Genomic DNA, 18,363 nt, shown 5'->3' on the forward strand with positions numbered 1-18,363 from the left:
GAAAGAGGGTGCAAAGCCGGGCACAGTGGCTCACGCCTGTAATCCTAGCACTCTGGGAGGCTGAGACAGGCAGATTGGTCCAGGTCAGGAGTTCAAAACCAGCCTAAGCAAGAGTGAGACTCTGTCTCTACTAAAAATAGAAAGAAATTAATAGGCCAACTCATATATATAGAAAAAATTAGCTGGGCATGGTGGCGCATGCCCGTAGTCCCAGCTACTTGGGAGGCTGAGGCAGGAGGATTGCTTGAGCCTAGGAGTTTGAAGTTGCTGTGAGCTAAGCTGACGCCATGGCACTCACTCTAGCCTGGGCAACAAAGCGAGACTCCGTCTCAAAAAAAAATAAAAATAAAAAAAAAAAGAGGATGCACAGACATGTGCAGGATGTGGGGAAGGGTTTGGCTTTCCCGGCGGGGTCATTGCAAGTGTTTTGGTTTTGACTGGTCTGTAAGATGCACGTGGAGAAGTAGATGAAGATCCAGATCGTAAGGACCTTTTTATACCATTCTAGTAAATTTAGGTTTTTTTTTTTTTTGTAAATTTAGGTTTTATCTTGAAGGTGACAAAGAGTCATTGAAGAATTTTTTTTTTTTCGGAGACAGTGTCTCACTGTGTTGCTCGGGCTAGAGTGCCGTGGCATCAGCCTAGCTCACAGCAACCTCAAACTCCTGGGCTCAAGCAATCCTCCTGCCTCAGCCTCCCAAGTAGCTGTGACTACAGGCATGCGCCACCATGCCTAGCTATTTTTTTCCATATATTTTTAGTTGGCCAATTATTTTCTTACTATTTTTAGTAGAGACGGGGTCTCGCTCTTGCTCAGGCTGGTCTCAAACTCCTGAGCTCAAATGATCCACCTACCTCTGCCTCTCAGAGTGCTAGGATTATAGGCATGAGCCACTGTGCCCGGCCAATTGAAGGATTTTAGTATAGGTAGAATGTATGTTTTTCTTGGGGTGGTGTATAGAGTGGGTTGCTCTAGGCAGGGGAAATGGGACTGGAGACAGATTCCCATTAGGAGCCTGTTATAGAAATCCAGGTAAAGCGGGAAAGAAATTTCAGGCTTTGAGATTTTTACCCTAGCAGATAAAATAACTAAAATTCATTTAGGCTTGAATTCATTCATCTTTTATTAATGTAGAAATTATTAAAACCAAAAAGTTGTTAAAATCCAACATTGGCCGGGCGCGGTGGCTCATTCCTATAATCCTAGCACTCTGGGAGGCAGAGGCGGGCGGATTGCTCGGGGTCAGGAGTTTGAAACCAGCCTGTGCAAGAGTGAGACCCCCATCTCTACTATAAATACAAAGAAATTAATTGGCCAACTAATATATATAGAAAAAATTAGCCAGGCATGGTGGTGCATACCTGTAGTCTCAGCTACTCGGGAGGCTGAGGCAGAAGGATTGCTTGACCCCAGGAGTTTGAGGTTGCTGTGAGCTAGGGTGACGCCACGGCACTCACTCTAGCCTGGGCAACAAAGGGAGACTCTTGTCTCTATATTAAAAGAAAAGAAAAGAAAAAGAAAAAGAAAAGAAAATCCAACATGGACGCATGCCTGTAGTCTCAGCCACTCAGGAGGCTGAGGCAGAAGGATTGCTTGAGTCCAGGAATTTGAGGTTACTGTGAGCTATCAATGATGTCATTGTACTCTAACCCAGGCAATGGAGGGAGATTCTGTCTTTAAAAAGAGAGAGAAAGAAATGGGTATGTGAGCCAGGAACAATGGCATGCACCTGTAGTCCCAGCTATTCAGGAGGCTGAGGCAGGAGGATCACTTGAGCCTAGGAATTCAGGGCTGTTGTACACCATGATGGCCTCTGCACTCCAGCCTGGGCAACATGGTGAGACCCTGTGTCTACAAAATAAAACTAAAAGATAAAAAAAAAAATGAATATGTGTTATGTTTACAAACAAAAAAGATTTTAAAGAAGAAAAGAAAGAAAAAATAGGGGAGAAACAAACTATCCTAATCAAGTAGTCCAAAACAGCAGCTTTTTGCTATTATGCTCAATCTGTAGGAGAGGGGGTGGCATGGAGACATCCCTTTGCAAAGCAATTAGCATGAGTCATGTTCCATCTCAGAGGAATTCAAAGCCATCCTTGTTCCATAGTATATTTGGCCTCTCCAGGGTCAGGTAATCCAAGAAGGCTTTGACTTTGGATCTTTCATTTTCTTTCCATCTTGGCTGACAGAAGGGACATGATCCAAGAGAAGTTAGGGACCCTTTCTCAGCTCTTGCAGGTGGGGCACGGTGGGTACTGTGCGTTGGGGATTTTATAGTGGTTCTCGGTCACATTTCCCACATTGTACCCAGGCTGTGCAGTCACAGGCCATGTTGAGCGTCTTTTGTAGTGGAATCATTTTCTCTAATATAGTCTTGAATTAAATTTCTTTTTAATGAGACTCCAATTTTTAATGTACTGTAATGATTAAATCAGGCGTCCTCAAACTACGGCCCGCAGGCCACATGTGGGTGTTTTTGCCCATTTGTTTTTTTACTTCAAAATAAGATATGTGCAGTGTGCATAGGAATTTGTTCATACTTTTTTTAAAACTATAGTCTGACTCTCCAACGGTCTGAGGGACAGTGAACTGCCCCCCTGTTTAAAAAGTTTGAGGACCCCTAGGTTATGGATTTCACTTTTTTCATGTGAGCACATGGCTAGCTGACTCTCCAGCTTTGGGTTAGACTGTTTCTAAAAGGATTTACACTAGTTTTCACATACCTAAAGGTGCCCACTAAAACAAAGGAATGTTCATGTGATTTCAAACTTTAAGATTTCAACTAATCATGTGATTGAATTTCTTGGCTTCCCAAGAGGCTCTCTCCAGTTGAGAGTGTTTGAAAATATAGGCCGGGCGCTGTGGCTCACGCCTGTAATCCTAGCTCTTGGGAGGCCGAGGCGGGCGGATTGCTCAAGGTCAGGAGTTCAAAACCAGCCTGAGCAAGAGCGAGACCCCGTCTCTACTATAAATAGAAAGAAATTAATTGGCCAACTGATATATATATAAAAAATTAGCCGGGCATGGTGGCGCATGCCTGTAGTCCCAGCTACCCGGGAGGCTGAGGCAGAAGGATCACTCGAGCCCAGGAGTTTGAGGTTGCTGTGAGCTAGGCTGACGCCACGGCACTCACTCTAGCCTGGGCAACAAAGCGAGACTCTGTCTCAAAAAAAAAAAAAAAAGAAAATATATGAAAGCATCAGCTGTTCCCTGGTCTCTCATAAGTGGACAGATTCATGATAGCTCAGTGGACTTTGTAGCTAAAAGCTTTAGAAAGAATTCAATATTTAGAGGAATAACAAAAAAAAAAAAAAAGAGGCTTGGCGCGGTGGCTCACGCCTGTAATCCTAGCTCTCTGGGAGGCTGAGGCAGGCAAATTGCTCAAGGTCAGGAGTTCGAAACCAGCCTGAGCAAGAGCGAGACCCTGTCTCTACTATAAATAGAAATTAATTGGCCAACTAATATATATAGAAAAAATTAGCCGGGCATGGTGGCGCATGCCTGTAGTCCCAGCTACTCGAGAGGCTGAGGCAGTAGGATCGCTTGAGCCCAGGAGTTTGAGGTTGCTGTGAGCGAGGCTGATGCCACGGCACTCACTCCAGCCTGGACAACAAAGCAAGACTCTGTCTCAAAAAAAAAAGAATTCAATACTTGTCCAGGATACATTGTTACATGTTGTACTTTGCGGTGTTCCCCATGTTTTTTTTCTTGTTTTCTTTTCCTTTTCATCAAAGGACAAGAGGAATTTCCTTCGTGACCCTCCGGCGGGCGTGCAATTTAACTTTGAGTTTGAGCAGATGTACCCGGTTGCCCTGGTCATGCTCCAAGAGGATGAGCTGCTGAGCAGGATGAGATTCGCCCTCGTTCCTAAACTGTAAGCAGTGTGTCCTTCAGTGTGGTGGCACTGCGCGCACAGCGTCCTTTTCATTCCCTAATGGCCTTGGTCATGCTCTCAGCATGAGAGAAGAAGAATGGTCTCAGACTATCTGTTCATAAAAGCGGGCCCTGTGGCCTTCAGCAGCCCCCTCCCCCACCCTGCAGGGCACCCTGGAATGCAAACCGAGGGCAGGCTTTGCAGGAAATAGAGGGTGGAGATGAGATGTGCTCTTCTGTCACAGATAAAAGGTAGAACACATTTTCCTACAGAAACCGCAAACATGCCTCGTCTCCCCAAATGAAACTCAGGTCTTCACAGCACACCAGAATGTTCTTTTCAAGCTCGTGGCTTTTCCTTTGAGGCTCTGCTCCAAGAGCAGCGTTCTTATTCACTTGCCCAAGGTTTTTCCTCCACTGCCGGCTCTTCTGGGCCCTGGGAATCCTTGTTTGTCTGTCCAAAGCTCCAGCACAGGCACTGAATGTTCTAGAAGGCCTTCCCTGCCAGTGCTGCCCTTCCCCTCTGCTGCGTCCCCCGGGCTTTGTGTCCCCGCCTTTTCTAGTCCAGTCCCTTGGATTGAGCGTGTGGCATGCTTAAAGTCACCGTTCGTTCTTATTTTGTGCTTGTTCCATTTCTCATAGCACTTAAGCTTCTTACGTCAATGAGGTTTTCTTACTGTTCCCTGAGGACATGAATTACAGTTTTCTTGAAAGATTCTCTTCTCTGTGCCATTTCCTGGGATTCTCTGTGTTTGTTTTGGGCCCTGCCTTTCATGTGGCGGCCGCTCCTTACCTGTCCTTGAGCTATGACAGCGCTGTACCTAGAGGACGAGTGGCACTTTATGTGGGACAGGCCTTTTGGACTGCAGAGGCGCAGTAGCTCCCCCATGTCCGCCAAGGCCTCCTCAGCCTCGTGCCTGGCTGCAGCCAGGACAATGGGAAGAGCCTGCCTTGTCACCAGTCAATATGCAGACTGTCCCCTGACCCCTGTGCCTTCAGGATTGTCACACCCCCAGTCTCAATTGTCCCCTCTCAGGCACAGGGGTTCTGGGGCCTGTGGCCCATGAGAGGCAGTTTGCTGTCCATAGTTTTGGGTTTTTGACAATTCTGGACCCCCTCTTGCTGCTGACACTAATTTTAGAGTTTTTGAAAGCTTCAGGGCATTGATATTTGGCAATTAGTGTTTAGTCCCAGAGGCTCTCTGGGCTTCCACCCAGGCCTGCTTCTTGTCAGCAGCCCCTCCTGCAGGTGGCTCAGCACAGCTCATTCTGGTCAACAAAGTCGATTGCTATTTGCCCATTGACCTTTTAGCTTCTACTGCCCTTTCCTCTCCCATTCTCTTTGTCCCTGTGGTTTTATCGATGTAATTTCTTTTCTAATATTTTCGTGGCATTTTCAGAGGGAGCACAGATGAACACGTGTTCATTTTGCTGTGTTTAGCTGGCTACATGGAGGTTTTAACAAATATTTGCTAGCCTTTTGGTTCACACAGCAGCACAGGTCTTCTGTCGGTGTGGGAACACCACTTTGAAACTGTTCTTCCAGGCTCAGAAAATACAGTTATATATTAGGTCATTAAATATGAAATGTCCAATTTCCAATCAAGTATAGTTTATCATATCTCAAACAAAAAGCAGTACAATTAATCAAAGTATGTGCCAAAGTTTGTGCCACTTTGATGTGCCACAATCAAAGTATTGTGCTTACAATTAATCAAAGTATGTATCTAAATTAATCAAAGTATGTGCCTAAACTGTCGACACAGTTTTGCCATGTTAACAGTAGCTTGGACTGGGCTCAGTGACTCACGCCTGTAATCCTAGCACTCTGGGAGGCCCAGGTGGGTAGATCGCTTAAGGTCAGGAGTTGTAGACCAGCCTGAGCAAAAGCAAGACCCCCGTCTCTACTAAAAATAGAAAGAAATTAATTGGCCAACTAAAAATATACATAGAAAAAAATAGCCAGGCATGCCACGCGTGCCTGTAGTCCCAGCTACTCCAGAGGCTGAGGCAGGAGGATCACTTGAGCCCAAGAGTTTGAGGTTGCCGTGAGCTAGGCTGACGCCATGGCACTCTAGCCCAGACAACAGAGAGAGACTCTGCCTCAAAAAAAAAAAAAAAAAGTGTAATCATATCTCAAACAAGAAGTGGTACAATTAATCAAAGTATGTGCCTAAACTATCGACACAGTTTTGCCATCTTAACAGCAGCTTGGTCTTACTTAGAAAAACACCTTGTAAAAAAAAAAAAAGATGAAATATATTAAAATTAATTTAAAGAAAAAAAAAACAGCAGCTTGTTTATGCCAGCAGCAAAGAAGCCTGGAGAGCGAGGGGTGATGAAATCGAGAAAGGCATTTTCCACAGCTTGTTGAGCATTGAATGTTTTTCCTTGCAAGAAATAGGAAAGGCCATGTGAATCACCCTGGGCCACATGTTGGGCTATGACCCATCAAGAGGCCTTGAGTCACTGGGGCCTGTGGCTCATGGGAAGCAGTTTGCTGTCCATAGTTTGGGTTTTTAACAATTCTGGACCCTCTCTTGCTGCTGACACTAATTTTGACATTTTTGAAAGCTTCAGAGGATTGATACTTGGCAATTAGTGTTTCTGATATGTCAGAAACTAAATTAGCTGCCCATCAAGTACTTCAATATAATTCCAGGTTCCTATTGCTAATTTTGTTGAAGGTGACTTAGAAATGATGGTTATTTTTTATGAGCCCTTACATGCTAAAAATGCTTGGTGAAGTGTTTATGGATGAAAGGATATAATGCCTGGCATTTACCTTGAAATATTCCACCCACCACCCAAAGAAAAGCCTGTGTGCAGGGGAGAGGGAATAGATGGAACACAGCTGACGAAATGCCGATAATCGTGGTAGGTAGGTCACTGGTGCGTGGGTGCATGGCTCTAGTCTCTCCACTTGTGTTTTGTTGAAAATTTCCATAATAAAACAAAACAACAATGAGTCATCACACACCAACATAGAGGCTCTGGACTTTTCCTCCCTGACACATGGAAGTGCAGCTTTGATCCTCTGAGACACTTTTTCTGAACAGGAGCCATCATTAACTGGAAATACTTTGGAAAACAGAACAACACTTGCTCTGTATTTGAAAATGCTTATTAGTATATTAGCACTTCCCTATGGCAGCCTAATGACTGAGATGGGGTACATCACAGGCACCCTCCAAGGCCCTCATTCTAACAGTGGGGAAATTACAAATCCTTTCCCCCCCCTCGGGCTGAGACATTTGCCCAGTATTTCCCAGACGATGTTCACAGGATACTAATGCCTTAAAATAGTCTATGAAAACATAAGAAGTGAGATAAATGTTCAGGAGGTACTATGCTCAATGGATTTCTTTTTTTTTCTGAGACACAGTCTCATTTTGTTGCCCAGGCTAGAGTGCCGTGGCGTCAGCCTAGCTCACAGCAATCTCGAACTCCTGGGCTCAAGCAATCCTCCTGCCTCAGCCTCCCGAGTAGCTGGGACTACAGGCATGCACCATCATGCCCGGCTAATTTTTCTGTATATTTTTAGTCGTCCAATTAATTTCTTTCTATTTTTTGGTAGAGACGGGGTCTCGCTCTTGCTAAGGCTGGTTTTGAACTCCTGACCTTGAGCGATCCTCCCACCTTGGCCTCCCAGAGTGTTAGGATTACAGGTATGAGCCACCACGCCCAGCCCCAGTCTCATGTTTTCCTTTTCCATGTTTGTAACTCCCTCCTCTGACAGCGAGAAAAGCTGGTTCAATATTTTTACTTACTCCGCCAATGCCCCTGTGTTTATCCTGTCTCCCATTTTTGCCACCACTCACTCCTCTGTTCAGACACCCTTCTCTCCCCACTTGGTTGTCACTCTCCATTACAGGCCACCCCCCCCCCCCCCCCCGTGTGGGCACTTACCCGACTTGGGCACCAACACCCCACACCACGTGATTCTAATGCATAGGCAAGCTTGAGAACCACTGAGAGTTCTCAGGTCGAACTGCACTTCCCTCTTTTTAGCAACCATCTCCCGCCTCATTGCTCACTCTTACGAGTTGCTGGTTATTAACAAGCCGCCAAGCATTTCGTAAGGACCAACACCCATAATGCTTTCTTCTCTCTGCTGGGGAGCATTTAATCCTCTGGGAAACAGCAGATGATTGCTGGAGTATGGGCTCTGCTTCTGCCCTCCCTGGTTGATCATGCTGCTTTTGCAACCATACCCTGTTTTCCTCTGCTGAGGGCAGTGTTGCTGTCATTAAGATACCAAGAAGTGCTAAGGTTTTGTTGGCATTCCGTAATTTGTCATTTGCTGCTATGGAGAAGATAGCTGTTCTGTTTATCCTATTGTGTGCAGCTTTCAGTTCTAAAGCCAATGTGCATTTCCTTTGAAAGTGCTCCTAAAGGCCGGGCGAGGTGGCTCACGCCTGTAATCCTAGCACTCTGGGAGGCTGAGGTGCGTGGATTGCTCGAGATCAGAAGTTCAAAACCAGCCCGAGCAAGAGGGAGACCCCCCGTCTCTACTAAAAATAGAAAGAATTTAATTGGCCAATTAAAAATATATAGTAAAAATTAGCCAGGCATGGTGGCGCATGCCTGTAGTCCCAGCTACTGGGGAGGCTGAGGCAGGAGGATTGCTTTAGCCCAGGAGTTTGAGGTTGCTGTGAGCTAGGCTGACACCACGGCACTCTAGCCCACGCAACAAAGTGAGACTCTGTCTCCAAAAAAAAAGAAAGAAAAGAAAGTACTCCTAAAAATCATCTATTCCAGAGCCAGGTGCCCTGGTACACATCAGTAGTCCAAACTACTCGGAAGGCTGATGCAAGAACATCACTAGAGACAGGAGTTCAAGGCTGCAGTGAGCTACGATTCTGCCTGTGAACAACCACTGCACTCCAGCCTGGGCAACATAGTGAGACACTGTCTCTAAAAAAAATAAATAAATAAAAATAAGCCCAGGTGTGTTGGCTCACACCTGTAATCCTAGCACTCTGGGAGGCAGAGGCGGGAGGATCGCTCAAGCTCAGGAGTTCGAAACCAGCCTGAGCAAGAGCGAGACCCCGTCTCTACTATAAATAGAAAGAAATTAATTGGCCAACTAATATATATAGAAAAAATTAGCCGGGCATGGTGGCACATGCCTGTAGTCCCAGCTACTCGGGAGGCTGAGGTAGGAGGATTGCTTGAGCCCAGGAGTCTGAGGTTGCTGTGAGCGGGGCTGATGCCACGGCACTCTAGCCCGGGCGACAGAGTGAGACTCTGTCTCAAAAAAATAAATAAGAATCCCCTATTCCAGTTCCCTCTGCAGCAAATAACCCCTGCATGCACTTGTCTGCATACGTTCTCAAACGTGTTATTGTCTGTCTTTAAAAGCGTGAAGGAAGAAGTGTTCTGGAGGAACTACTTCTACCGCGTCTCCCTGATTAAGCAGTCGGCGCAGCTCACCGCCCTGGCCGCCCAGCAGCAGGCTGCGGGGAGGGAGGAGAAAGGCAACGGCAGACAGGAGGACTCCCCGCTCACAGGTACTTTCCAACGACAAGACAGCACTCTACCAAAGAAGTAGTCTTTTTTTTTTTAATTAACCAGCAGATCACTGAAAAAAAAAAGAGTTATTAATGTAGAGACTTGAATGAGCTTGACTTCTTGTATATACCAGACGTGTTCATCATCTTACAGAAAAATTCTTATTTCACAGAGAAAATCATTTTTCTTTTGTTGACCTCCCTCTGATCCAGCTCACATATATTGTCCCCAAGCTTTTTTTGATTTTGCTATCTCCTTTCTCACTCCTTGAATTCATTTTGGTTTTTTTTTTTTTTTTTTTTTGAGACAGAGTTTCACTTTGTTGCCCAGGCTAGAGTGAGTGCTGCCCTAGCTCACAGCAACCTCAGACTCCTGGGCTCAAGCAATCCTTCTGCCTCAGCCTCTCGAGTAGCTGGGACTACAGGCATGCGCCACCATGCCCGGCTAATTTTTTGTATATATATTAGTTGGCCAATTAATTTCTTTCTATTTTTTTAGTAGAAACAGGGTCTCACTCTTGCTCAGGCTGGACTTAAACTCCTGACCTTGAGTGATCCTCCCTCCTTGGCCTCCCAGAGTGCTAGGATTACAGACGTGAGCTACCGCACCCAGCCTACATTTTTTTGAGACAGAGTTTCACTTCGTTGCCCAGGCTAGAGTGAGTGCTGTGGCTTCAGCCTAGCTCACAGCAACCTCAAACTCCTGGGCTCAAGCGGTCCTACTGCCAATTAATTTCTTTCTATTTATAATAGAGACAGGGTCTCGCTCTTGCTCAAGCTGGTCTCGAACTCCTCACCTTGAGCAATACGCCCGCCTCAGCCTCATAGAGTGCTAGGGTTACAGGTGTGAGCCACCTTGCCCAGCTTTTTTTTTTTTTTTTTTTTTTTTGAGACAAAGTCTCACTTTGTTGTCCAGGCTAGAGTGAGTGCCATGGCGTCAGCCTAGCTCACAGCAACCTCAAACTCCTGGGCTCAAGCGATCCTCCTGCCTCAGCCTCCCGAGTAGCTGGGACTACAGGCATGCGCCACCATGCCCGGCTAATTTTTTCTATATATATTAGTTGGCCAATTAATTTCTTTCTATTTATAGTAGAGACGGGGTCTCGCTCTTGCTCAGGCTGGTTTTGAACTCCTGACCTTGAGCAATCCGCCCGCCTCGGCCTCCCAAGAGCTAGGATTACAGGCGTGAGCCACAGCGCCCGGCCCTTTTTTTTTTTTTTAAAGCCAGCATCTCACTCTGTTGTCCAGGCTGGAGTGGAGTGGCGTGATCACAGTTTACTGCGGCCTCAAACTCCTGGGCTCAAGCGATCCTCCAGCCTCAGCCTCCCAAGTAGCTGGGACTACAGGCATGCGCCACCATGCCCGGCTAATTTTTTCTATATATTTTTAGTTGGCCAGCTAATTTCTTTCTATTTTTTTTAGTAGAGACGGGGTCTTGCTCTTGCTCAGGCTGGTCTCGAACCCCTGAGTTCAAACAATCCTCCCGCCTCGGCCTCCCAGAGTGCTAGGATTACACGCATGAGCTACCACGCCTGGCCTGGTCATCTCCTTTTTGTCTCCGTCTTTCAACCTGATGCTTCCTCAGTACATGTATTCCGTACAGCAGAATAAAACTCGCTCCACTCCAAGTTCCAAGTGCCCAGCTCAGAGCTAGGCTCTAATAAACATTTGACACTTTGTTATTGTGACACTTTACCCCTGGCTGTGGGGCAAAGTGCTTTACAGTATGGGTAGCTATTTGAGAGCTGTAATGATAATTAAAATAAGAAATGGGTTTTGTGTCATATTTAAAATGTTCAGTGTGTACCTGCTGTGTATAGGTAGGTACTAATTACAACTGGCCACTTATCCTGCAAGAAGTGGGATAATTTAATTCACGGAATTTTTTTTTTTTTTTTTTTTTTTTTTGAGACAGAGTCTCACTTTGTTGCCCAGGCTAGAGTGAGTCCCATGGCGTCAGCCCAGCTCACAGCAACCTCAATCTCCTGGGCTCAAGTGATCCTCCTGCCTCAGCCTCCCAAGTAGCTGAGACTACAGGCATGCGCCACCATGCCCGGCTAATTTTATATATATATATATATATATATATATATATTTTTTTTTTTTTAGTTGGTCAATTAGTTTCTTTTGACTTTTTTAGTAGAGACGGGGTCTTGCTCAGGCTGGTTTCAAACTCCTGACCTCGAGCAATCCACCCGCCTCAGCCTTCCAGAGTGCTAGGATTACAGGCATGAGCCACCACGCCTGGCCAGATTCACAGAATTTTAAATGATTAAGCAAAACAGGTACAGGTTGTACAGACTACTAGGAGAGGATCTAACACTGCATTTAGGGTCAGGGAAATGTAATGAAGTTGCTCTACACAGGAAAATTTGTCATTTTGTATATAGATGTTAACCTGTATCCCAATTATCTGTCATTCTTTAGCATTTATATTAATTTTATTGGAAGATGCCATTTTATCAAATATTGCCTGTTTAACAAAATGAATTTAATGCAGTATTCAGTAAAGACTGTCCATCTAGTTAAGGTTAATGAATAGAAAACAAGGCCCATGAGAAAGAGAAGCTGTGATTGAGCATTGCATTTTCCTGTACACTTTCTAGAATTCGTGACAACAGGGAAACTTGATAAATAACTTAACTCTCATTATCCTAAAAGAAAATGCAATACTATTCTTCAGTGAATTTTGCTAACACTGAAGTCAAAAATTATTTCCTGCTGGAAATTTTATATAAGGGGCATGAACTATGGTGACACATTAAAAATATCCCCAAAAGTAAGAAGTTGAGATGGTTTCACATGGCTATTTCTTGTAATAACTTAAGAAAAGCTGAAAGCATAACATAAAAGCTCATTTCTGAAAATTATTTAGTATTATACTGTGGATATTTTAGCTGTGATTATAGTATGTATTCAGAACTGAATCAAGCAATTATTGTCTCTTTTATTCTCACTTCTTAGAGGCAGTACGGCCCAAAACACCACCTGTTGTAATCAAATCTCAGCTTAAAACTCAAGAGGTAATATGGTTTTACATTGTGTACCTAGTAGTTGATGTCTGCCAATGAAGTAACTGTGTTGACTATCTCTGATACCATTTAAAACTGCTTGTGAATATGGGTCTTATCGGTTTTGAAGAAGTGTCCAGTACTTGAATAGTCAAGGACCTACAGCTGAGACGTAAGGCAGTTTACTGGCATATATAATTCTAGATGTGTGCTCATCAGGGATTGGAGAGAATGATTGGAATGATTCAAAATGTGAGTGAGAATAACAGCCTTAGGTGGTAATTCATTTAGTTACTAAGCAACTGTGCAAGTTAGAAGGTTAGAGCAACGATCACGTCTTAACAGCTAGCAGAGGGAGGAAATGAAAATTGGCCTGCCTTTAGATTGGGAGGCTACCATAAACCAGAATTCTAACATGTAAATGTTGCTTAGGAAACCATCTCAAGAGCTCATTTGTTGCATTTCAGGATGATGAAGAAATTTCTACTAGCCCAGGTGTTTCTGAGTTTGTCAGTGATGCCTTTGATGCCTGTAACCTAAATCAAGAAGATCTGAGGAAAGAAATGGAACAGCTAGTGCTTGACAAAAAGCAAGAGAAGACAGCTGTGCTAGAAGGTAAACAACAAAATGAAATAAACTCTTCTTTTCCCTAATTCCATAGTTGATTGTAGAAAATTGTTACTTTGAAGCCAGTGTACAAAAATATGTTGTAAATTTTGCATCAAAATTTATTCTCTCTTCCTTACTAGAAGGTGGAGTCTAGCAAACATGGCCTTAAGCACTCACAGAAGTGGGACAAGGGGTTTGGGAGTCTGGTTTGACTATAGAGCTCCTCTGGTGAAGCCCCAATGTAGAAGGAAGAGGCTGAGACTCTGAGAGGTTAAGCTATTTGCCCCAAGGCACCTTAGCCCCAAGGACATGTGACCAGGAATGGGGAGAGAACATGCAGGTGGAGATGTTGCCCCTCCAGCCTGCTGCTTTCAAAAGCTGACATTCTGCTAGGCTGTAGATACGTACATTGAAGATTTTTTTTTCCACTTCTGGGAAGGAGCAGGCTGCCTTTAGAAAACAAATTGTAAAGAAAGAGCTAGAGGGGCCTGCTTTCTTTGGCCCATCAGGACAAGTTACTGGCTTTCTACTGGATGAAAGCAAAGGATTGGATTAGTCATCATCAGATGAAGCGCATTTCCTGAAGCCTTCTCAGACATACAGCATGTCCAGGAAGCCAGCTGTTCCCACGGGGAGATAAAGAGCACCAGCTAGAAAAGTAGCCTTCAAAGTTGAACCTGAACCCTGTTTGCAGGCTGGGGAGGGACTCTGGAGGAGAGGATGATGGGGGAAGGGAATTGAGTGAAAACCTGGGCTCTTTATACACCTCAGACCCCACCACTACTGTCTGATTTCTGCTAAGAGATGACTGCTGGCCACAGAAGGAAGGAGGGCGTGAGCCCCATGTGTTGCAGGGCACACTTTGCAACAGAGTCCCTTTTTTACTGGTGATGACACTAGTAACAGGCCCCACAGGAGACCGGAAGCAGCCCTGGGTTAGGATTCCTAAAGCACTGGCTGCTCCAGGTGACTGAATTTTTTTTTTTTTTTTTTTGAGACAGAGTCTCCCTTTGTTGCCCAGGCTAGAGTGAGTGCTATGGCGTCAGCCTAGCTCACAGCAACCTCAAACTCCTGGGCTCAAGCAATCCTGCTGCCTCAGCCTCCTGAGTAGCTGGGACTACAGGCATGCGCCACCATGCCCGGCTAATTTTTTCTATATATATTAGTTGGCCAATTAATTTCTTTGTATTTTTAGTAGAGGCTCGCTCTTGCTCAGGCTGGTTTTGAACTCTTGACCTCGAGCAATCTGCCTGCCTCGGCCTCTCAGAGTGCTAGGATTACAGGCATGAGCCACCGCGCCCGGCTTGTCTTTTATATATTATATGTCTTGGCTCCCCAGATAAATTATAACCTCCTCAAGGACTGTTACAACCCTTTCTATTCTCCCACAGTACCTAACATGGAGCTTAGCAATTAGCACTCAGTAAGCACCTAATGAATAATTTGCAAAATTTGTGGTTTCCAACACAACACACAGTGTGTTTTCCTTTCCTTTGAGGTTGCAGCTAAGTTTAAAGTTTATTTTTAAAAGATGAAAGTAAATCTTAGTTTTACTTTCTTAAATACCCAATTTGTTTTCTCACTTTTTTTTTTTTTTTTTTTTTTTTGAGACAGTCTCACTTTGTTGCCTGGGCTAGAGTACCATGGCGTCAGCTTTGCTCACAGCAACCTCAACCTCTTGGGCTGAAGCCATCCTCCTGCCTCGGCCTCCCAGAGTGCTAGGATTACAGGCATGAGCCACCATGTCCAGCCTTTCACTGTTTTATAACACTACATAGCAGATGCCTTCTCTTACACAAATGTGCACATGCACACACACACACACACACACGCACGCATAGGTATATTGAGTATCCACGGGGAAAACTCCAGCTCTCAGTCTCAACATGGAAGACCAGCGTGAGAGCTACAGTTGGAGCACTATGGGAGAATCCAGGCTTCGGCAGGAGACTTCAGATCCTGGTGTGTGTGGCCACTCTGGGAAGACAGGGTCTTTGTCTGCATAGTGGTTAAGCATAGGCCGTGGGACTTGCGGATCTGGTCCCATCCTCATATCTGTCGCTGTCAAGTAGTATGGTCTTGGGCAAGTTGCTTAACCTCTCTAAGCCTCCATTTTCCCATCCGTAAGACGTGGCTAATAGTGGTATCTTGTCCACGGATTGTTCTAAGGATAAAAGGAATGATACACAAAAAGCAGTTAGGCAGCCAGGCGAGGTGGCTCATGCCTGGAATCCTAGCACTTGGGGAGGCTGAAGTGGGAGGATCGTTTGAGCTCAGGAGTTTGAGACCAGCCTGAGCAAGAGCGAGACCCCATCTCTACTAAAAATAGAAAGAGATTAGCTGGACAACTAAAAATATATAGAAAAAATTAGCCAGGCATGGTGGCACATGTCTGTAGTCCCAGCTACTTAGGAGGCTGAGGCAGAAGGATTGCTTGAGCCCAGGAGTTTGAGGTTGCTGTGAGCTAGGCTGATGCCATGGCACTCTAGCCAGGGCAACAGAGTGAGATTCTGTCTCAAAAAACCAAAAAAAAGCAGTTAGACGAGTGCCCAGCTTGGTAAGTGCTTAATAAATGTTAGGTGTTTTGCTACTATCATCACCATTGGTAGTGGTAAAATTAATTTACAACCAAATATTAATTATCAACTATCCATTTAAATAAAACAGCCAGGCTGGGCGAGGTGCCTCACACCTGTAATCCTAGCACTCTGGGAGGCCAAGGCAAGCGGATTGCTCTCAAGCGGATTGTTCAACAAAGTGAGACTCTGAGACTCTGTCTCAAAATAAACAAACAAACAAACAGCCAGGTGCAGTGGCTCATGCTTGTAATTCTAGCACTTTGGGAGGCCGAGGCAGGAGGATCACTTGAACCCAGGGGTTTGAGGCTGCAGTGAGCTTTGATGATACCACTGCATTCTAGCCTGGGCAACAGAGCAAGATGCTGTCTTATGAATGAATGAATGAATAAATGAAAAAGCAGAGGCCTGGGTAAAGCAAAATAACACCCAAAATGTATTGACAACATCTGGTACCTTTGCTTTTACATTAACAAACTGGTCTTTTTAAGTATATTTCTCCTTGTTCATTGTTAAAATTTGTTCAGTTTGTCTGAGTGCACACAGTGATTAAGCCCGAGATGTTAAAAATTACGGTGGCTAGGACTTTACTTAGGTCGTTGAAGTTGACTAAATTGTTCACACCAGCATTATGAGTTCAGAGAGAATCTTTTCCTTCTCTTTTGTTTCTTATAGAGGATTCTGCAGATTGGGAAAAAGAACTACAACAGGAACTTCAAGAATATGAAGTGGTGACAGAATCAGAGAAACGAGATGAAAACTGGGATAAGGAAATAGAGAAAATGCTTCAAGAAGAAAATTAGCTGTATCCTGAAATAAAAGAATAACCCTTCACATTCTACAAACTGACATTAAATTCTAGATGTTGACACTGAATCAAGAAGGCACAAAAGATTATACCTTTATGAAATTCAAAATTATTCTTTAAGCTGAAACTTGGCTCTTTTACTTTAAAAAAGTATATGAACAGTTGTTCAAATAATCAAAAAGGGATGTTTTATGTAACATTTCTGTAATAATAATCAAGTTAGAGATGTTCTTGTAGGCGATATGGATATCTTTGCCACAAAAACACAAGTAAAGTTTTAGAGTTCTGTTTTCCATGAGGTCAAAAATATAATCTATTCTTCAGCTGTGGTTTTCTAAATATTTATACTTCTAATTGCATTTTCCTTGATACATGAACATTTAAGTACTTACCCGATGGGTTAATTACTATCAAAATGACCAAATTATACCAAAGAACTTAACAGGAAGCACTTTTAGAACTATTTTCTTGCTAGATATTTTCTAAAATTCCATCTGAAAGCCTATAGATAAAATAATGAAGTTGATTTTAATGATATAAACACCACACAATTTGACATTAAGAAATATTGTGCAAAAATATTTCATTTTCTCTGGGGCCTTTTAGCTTCTTTTCTTTTTCTTTTTTTTATTAACTATAATACAAATTTCACATCACAGTTTTTGTAGACAGTGGGGCCTTCCATCCTTTTTGTAATAATAGCCTTCAGAAACCCATTCACCTTAAATTGTGTTCTTGTAATCATTACCACATATAAATGTTTCAGCTTTGTCTTAATTAAACTGTCAGCCTTTATAAAACTGTTCCTCTGTATTCTGCTACACCAGCAGGCACGTGTTCATAGAGTATGATTATATTAAAAGAACAAGGTGGTTTAATATCAGAAAACTTCCTAAGCATTTGCTTTCCAAACCTTTCATATTTGTCAAGGAGCCTTTATGTCATAAAAGGGAATAGAATTAAAATGTTTGTAAGAAAGATGTACATATTTATATACTTTACCCCATAAAAATTAGTTTGTAGTTTGTAGTCATCTGGCAAGGAATAGTCAAAGAAAGAACTGGGTATGGGTACAAGCATTTCTCTTTTGTTTATACTTTGGGATATGCACTTGCAAATGAGCCAGACTGTCCCAGCTAGAGTCATTGGGTTATAGCAACAAACTCATGTGTTTTGGGAAACCACTGACCCCATTATCAAAAGCTTTCCACTTGCTTATTACTGAGTTTGGGTTCAGAGATGACCAGCAACTTCTGAGATAATCTTATTGAGGGGAAAAGTTTCTTTTTTTTTTACAAAAAAGAGTTTGCTGGAGGAAAAGAAATGTGTTAAATATTTTTAAGCAGATCAGGAAGTGACAGTGCTTGGCTCTTAGTATATGCACTAAAATTCTTACTGATGAATATTGAATAAATACCAAAAAAGCAGAGGTTTCACAGAAAGGAAAAAAACTAAAATAACAATAGAGGTATGTTACACTTGTTACTATCAATTTTACACAATACTTTTATTGTATTTAAAAACAACTTGAGAGGCCGAGGCGGGCGGATTGCTCAAGGTCAGGAGTTCGAAACCAGCCTGAGCAAGAGTGAGACCCCGTCTCTACTATAAATAGAAAGAAATTAATTGGCCAACTGATATATATATAAAAAATTAGCCGGGCATGGTGGCGCATGCCTGTAGTCCCAGCTACCCGGGAGGCTGAGGCAGAAGGATCACTCGAGCCCAGGAGTTTGAGGTTGCTGTGAGCTAGGCTGACGCCACGGCACTCACTCTAGCCTGGGCAACAAAGTGAGACTCTGTCTCAAAAAAAAAAAAAAAAAAAAAAAAAAAAAAAAAAAACAACTTGATTGTGCATTGCCCTGAGAAAATAAAAGGATAAAATAGGATTTCGTACAGACTGTAAGAATACAGTTGTGCCTTATTTTTATGGATTCATCAAGGAGTAAAATGTTCTGCACTAGTAAATTATA

At 43.5% G+C, this 18,363-nt stretch overlaps 1 protein-coding gene across 1 annotated transcript in view; it reads left to right on the forward strand.

Moving 5' to 3' along the window:
• SYAP1 (synapse associated protein 1) overlaps positions 1-17,683 on the forward strand; it is a 36,954-nt gene extending 19,271 nt beyond the window's left edge. The window contains exons 5-9 of the mRNA XM_075999624.1: positions 3,736-3,875; positions 9,238-9,386; positions 12,351-12,409; positions 12,865-13,012; positions 16,258-17,683. Of these exons, the coding sequence (XP_075855739.1) occupies positions 3,736-3,875; positions 9,238-9,386; positions 12,351-12,409; positions 12,865-13,012; positions 16,258-16,385 (624 nt within the window). The 3' untranslated portion in view covers positions 16,386-17,683. The remainder of the gene's footprint in view (positions 1-3,735; positions 3,876-9,237; positions 9,387-12,350; positions 12,410-12,864; positions 13,013-16,257) is intronic.
• The last annotated feature ends 680 nt before the right edge of the window (positions 17,684-18,363 follow it).

This window comes from Microcebus murinus, chromosome X (genome assembly GCF_040939455.1).
Source record: "Microcebus murinus isolate Inina chromosome X, M.murinus_Inina_mat1.0, whole genome shotgun sequence".
NCBI classification, from domain to species: Eukaryota; Metazoa; Chordata; class Mammalia; order Primates; family Cheirogaleidae; genus Microcebus; species Microcebus murinus.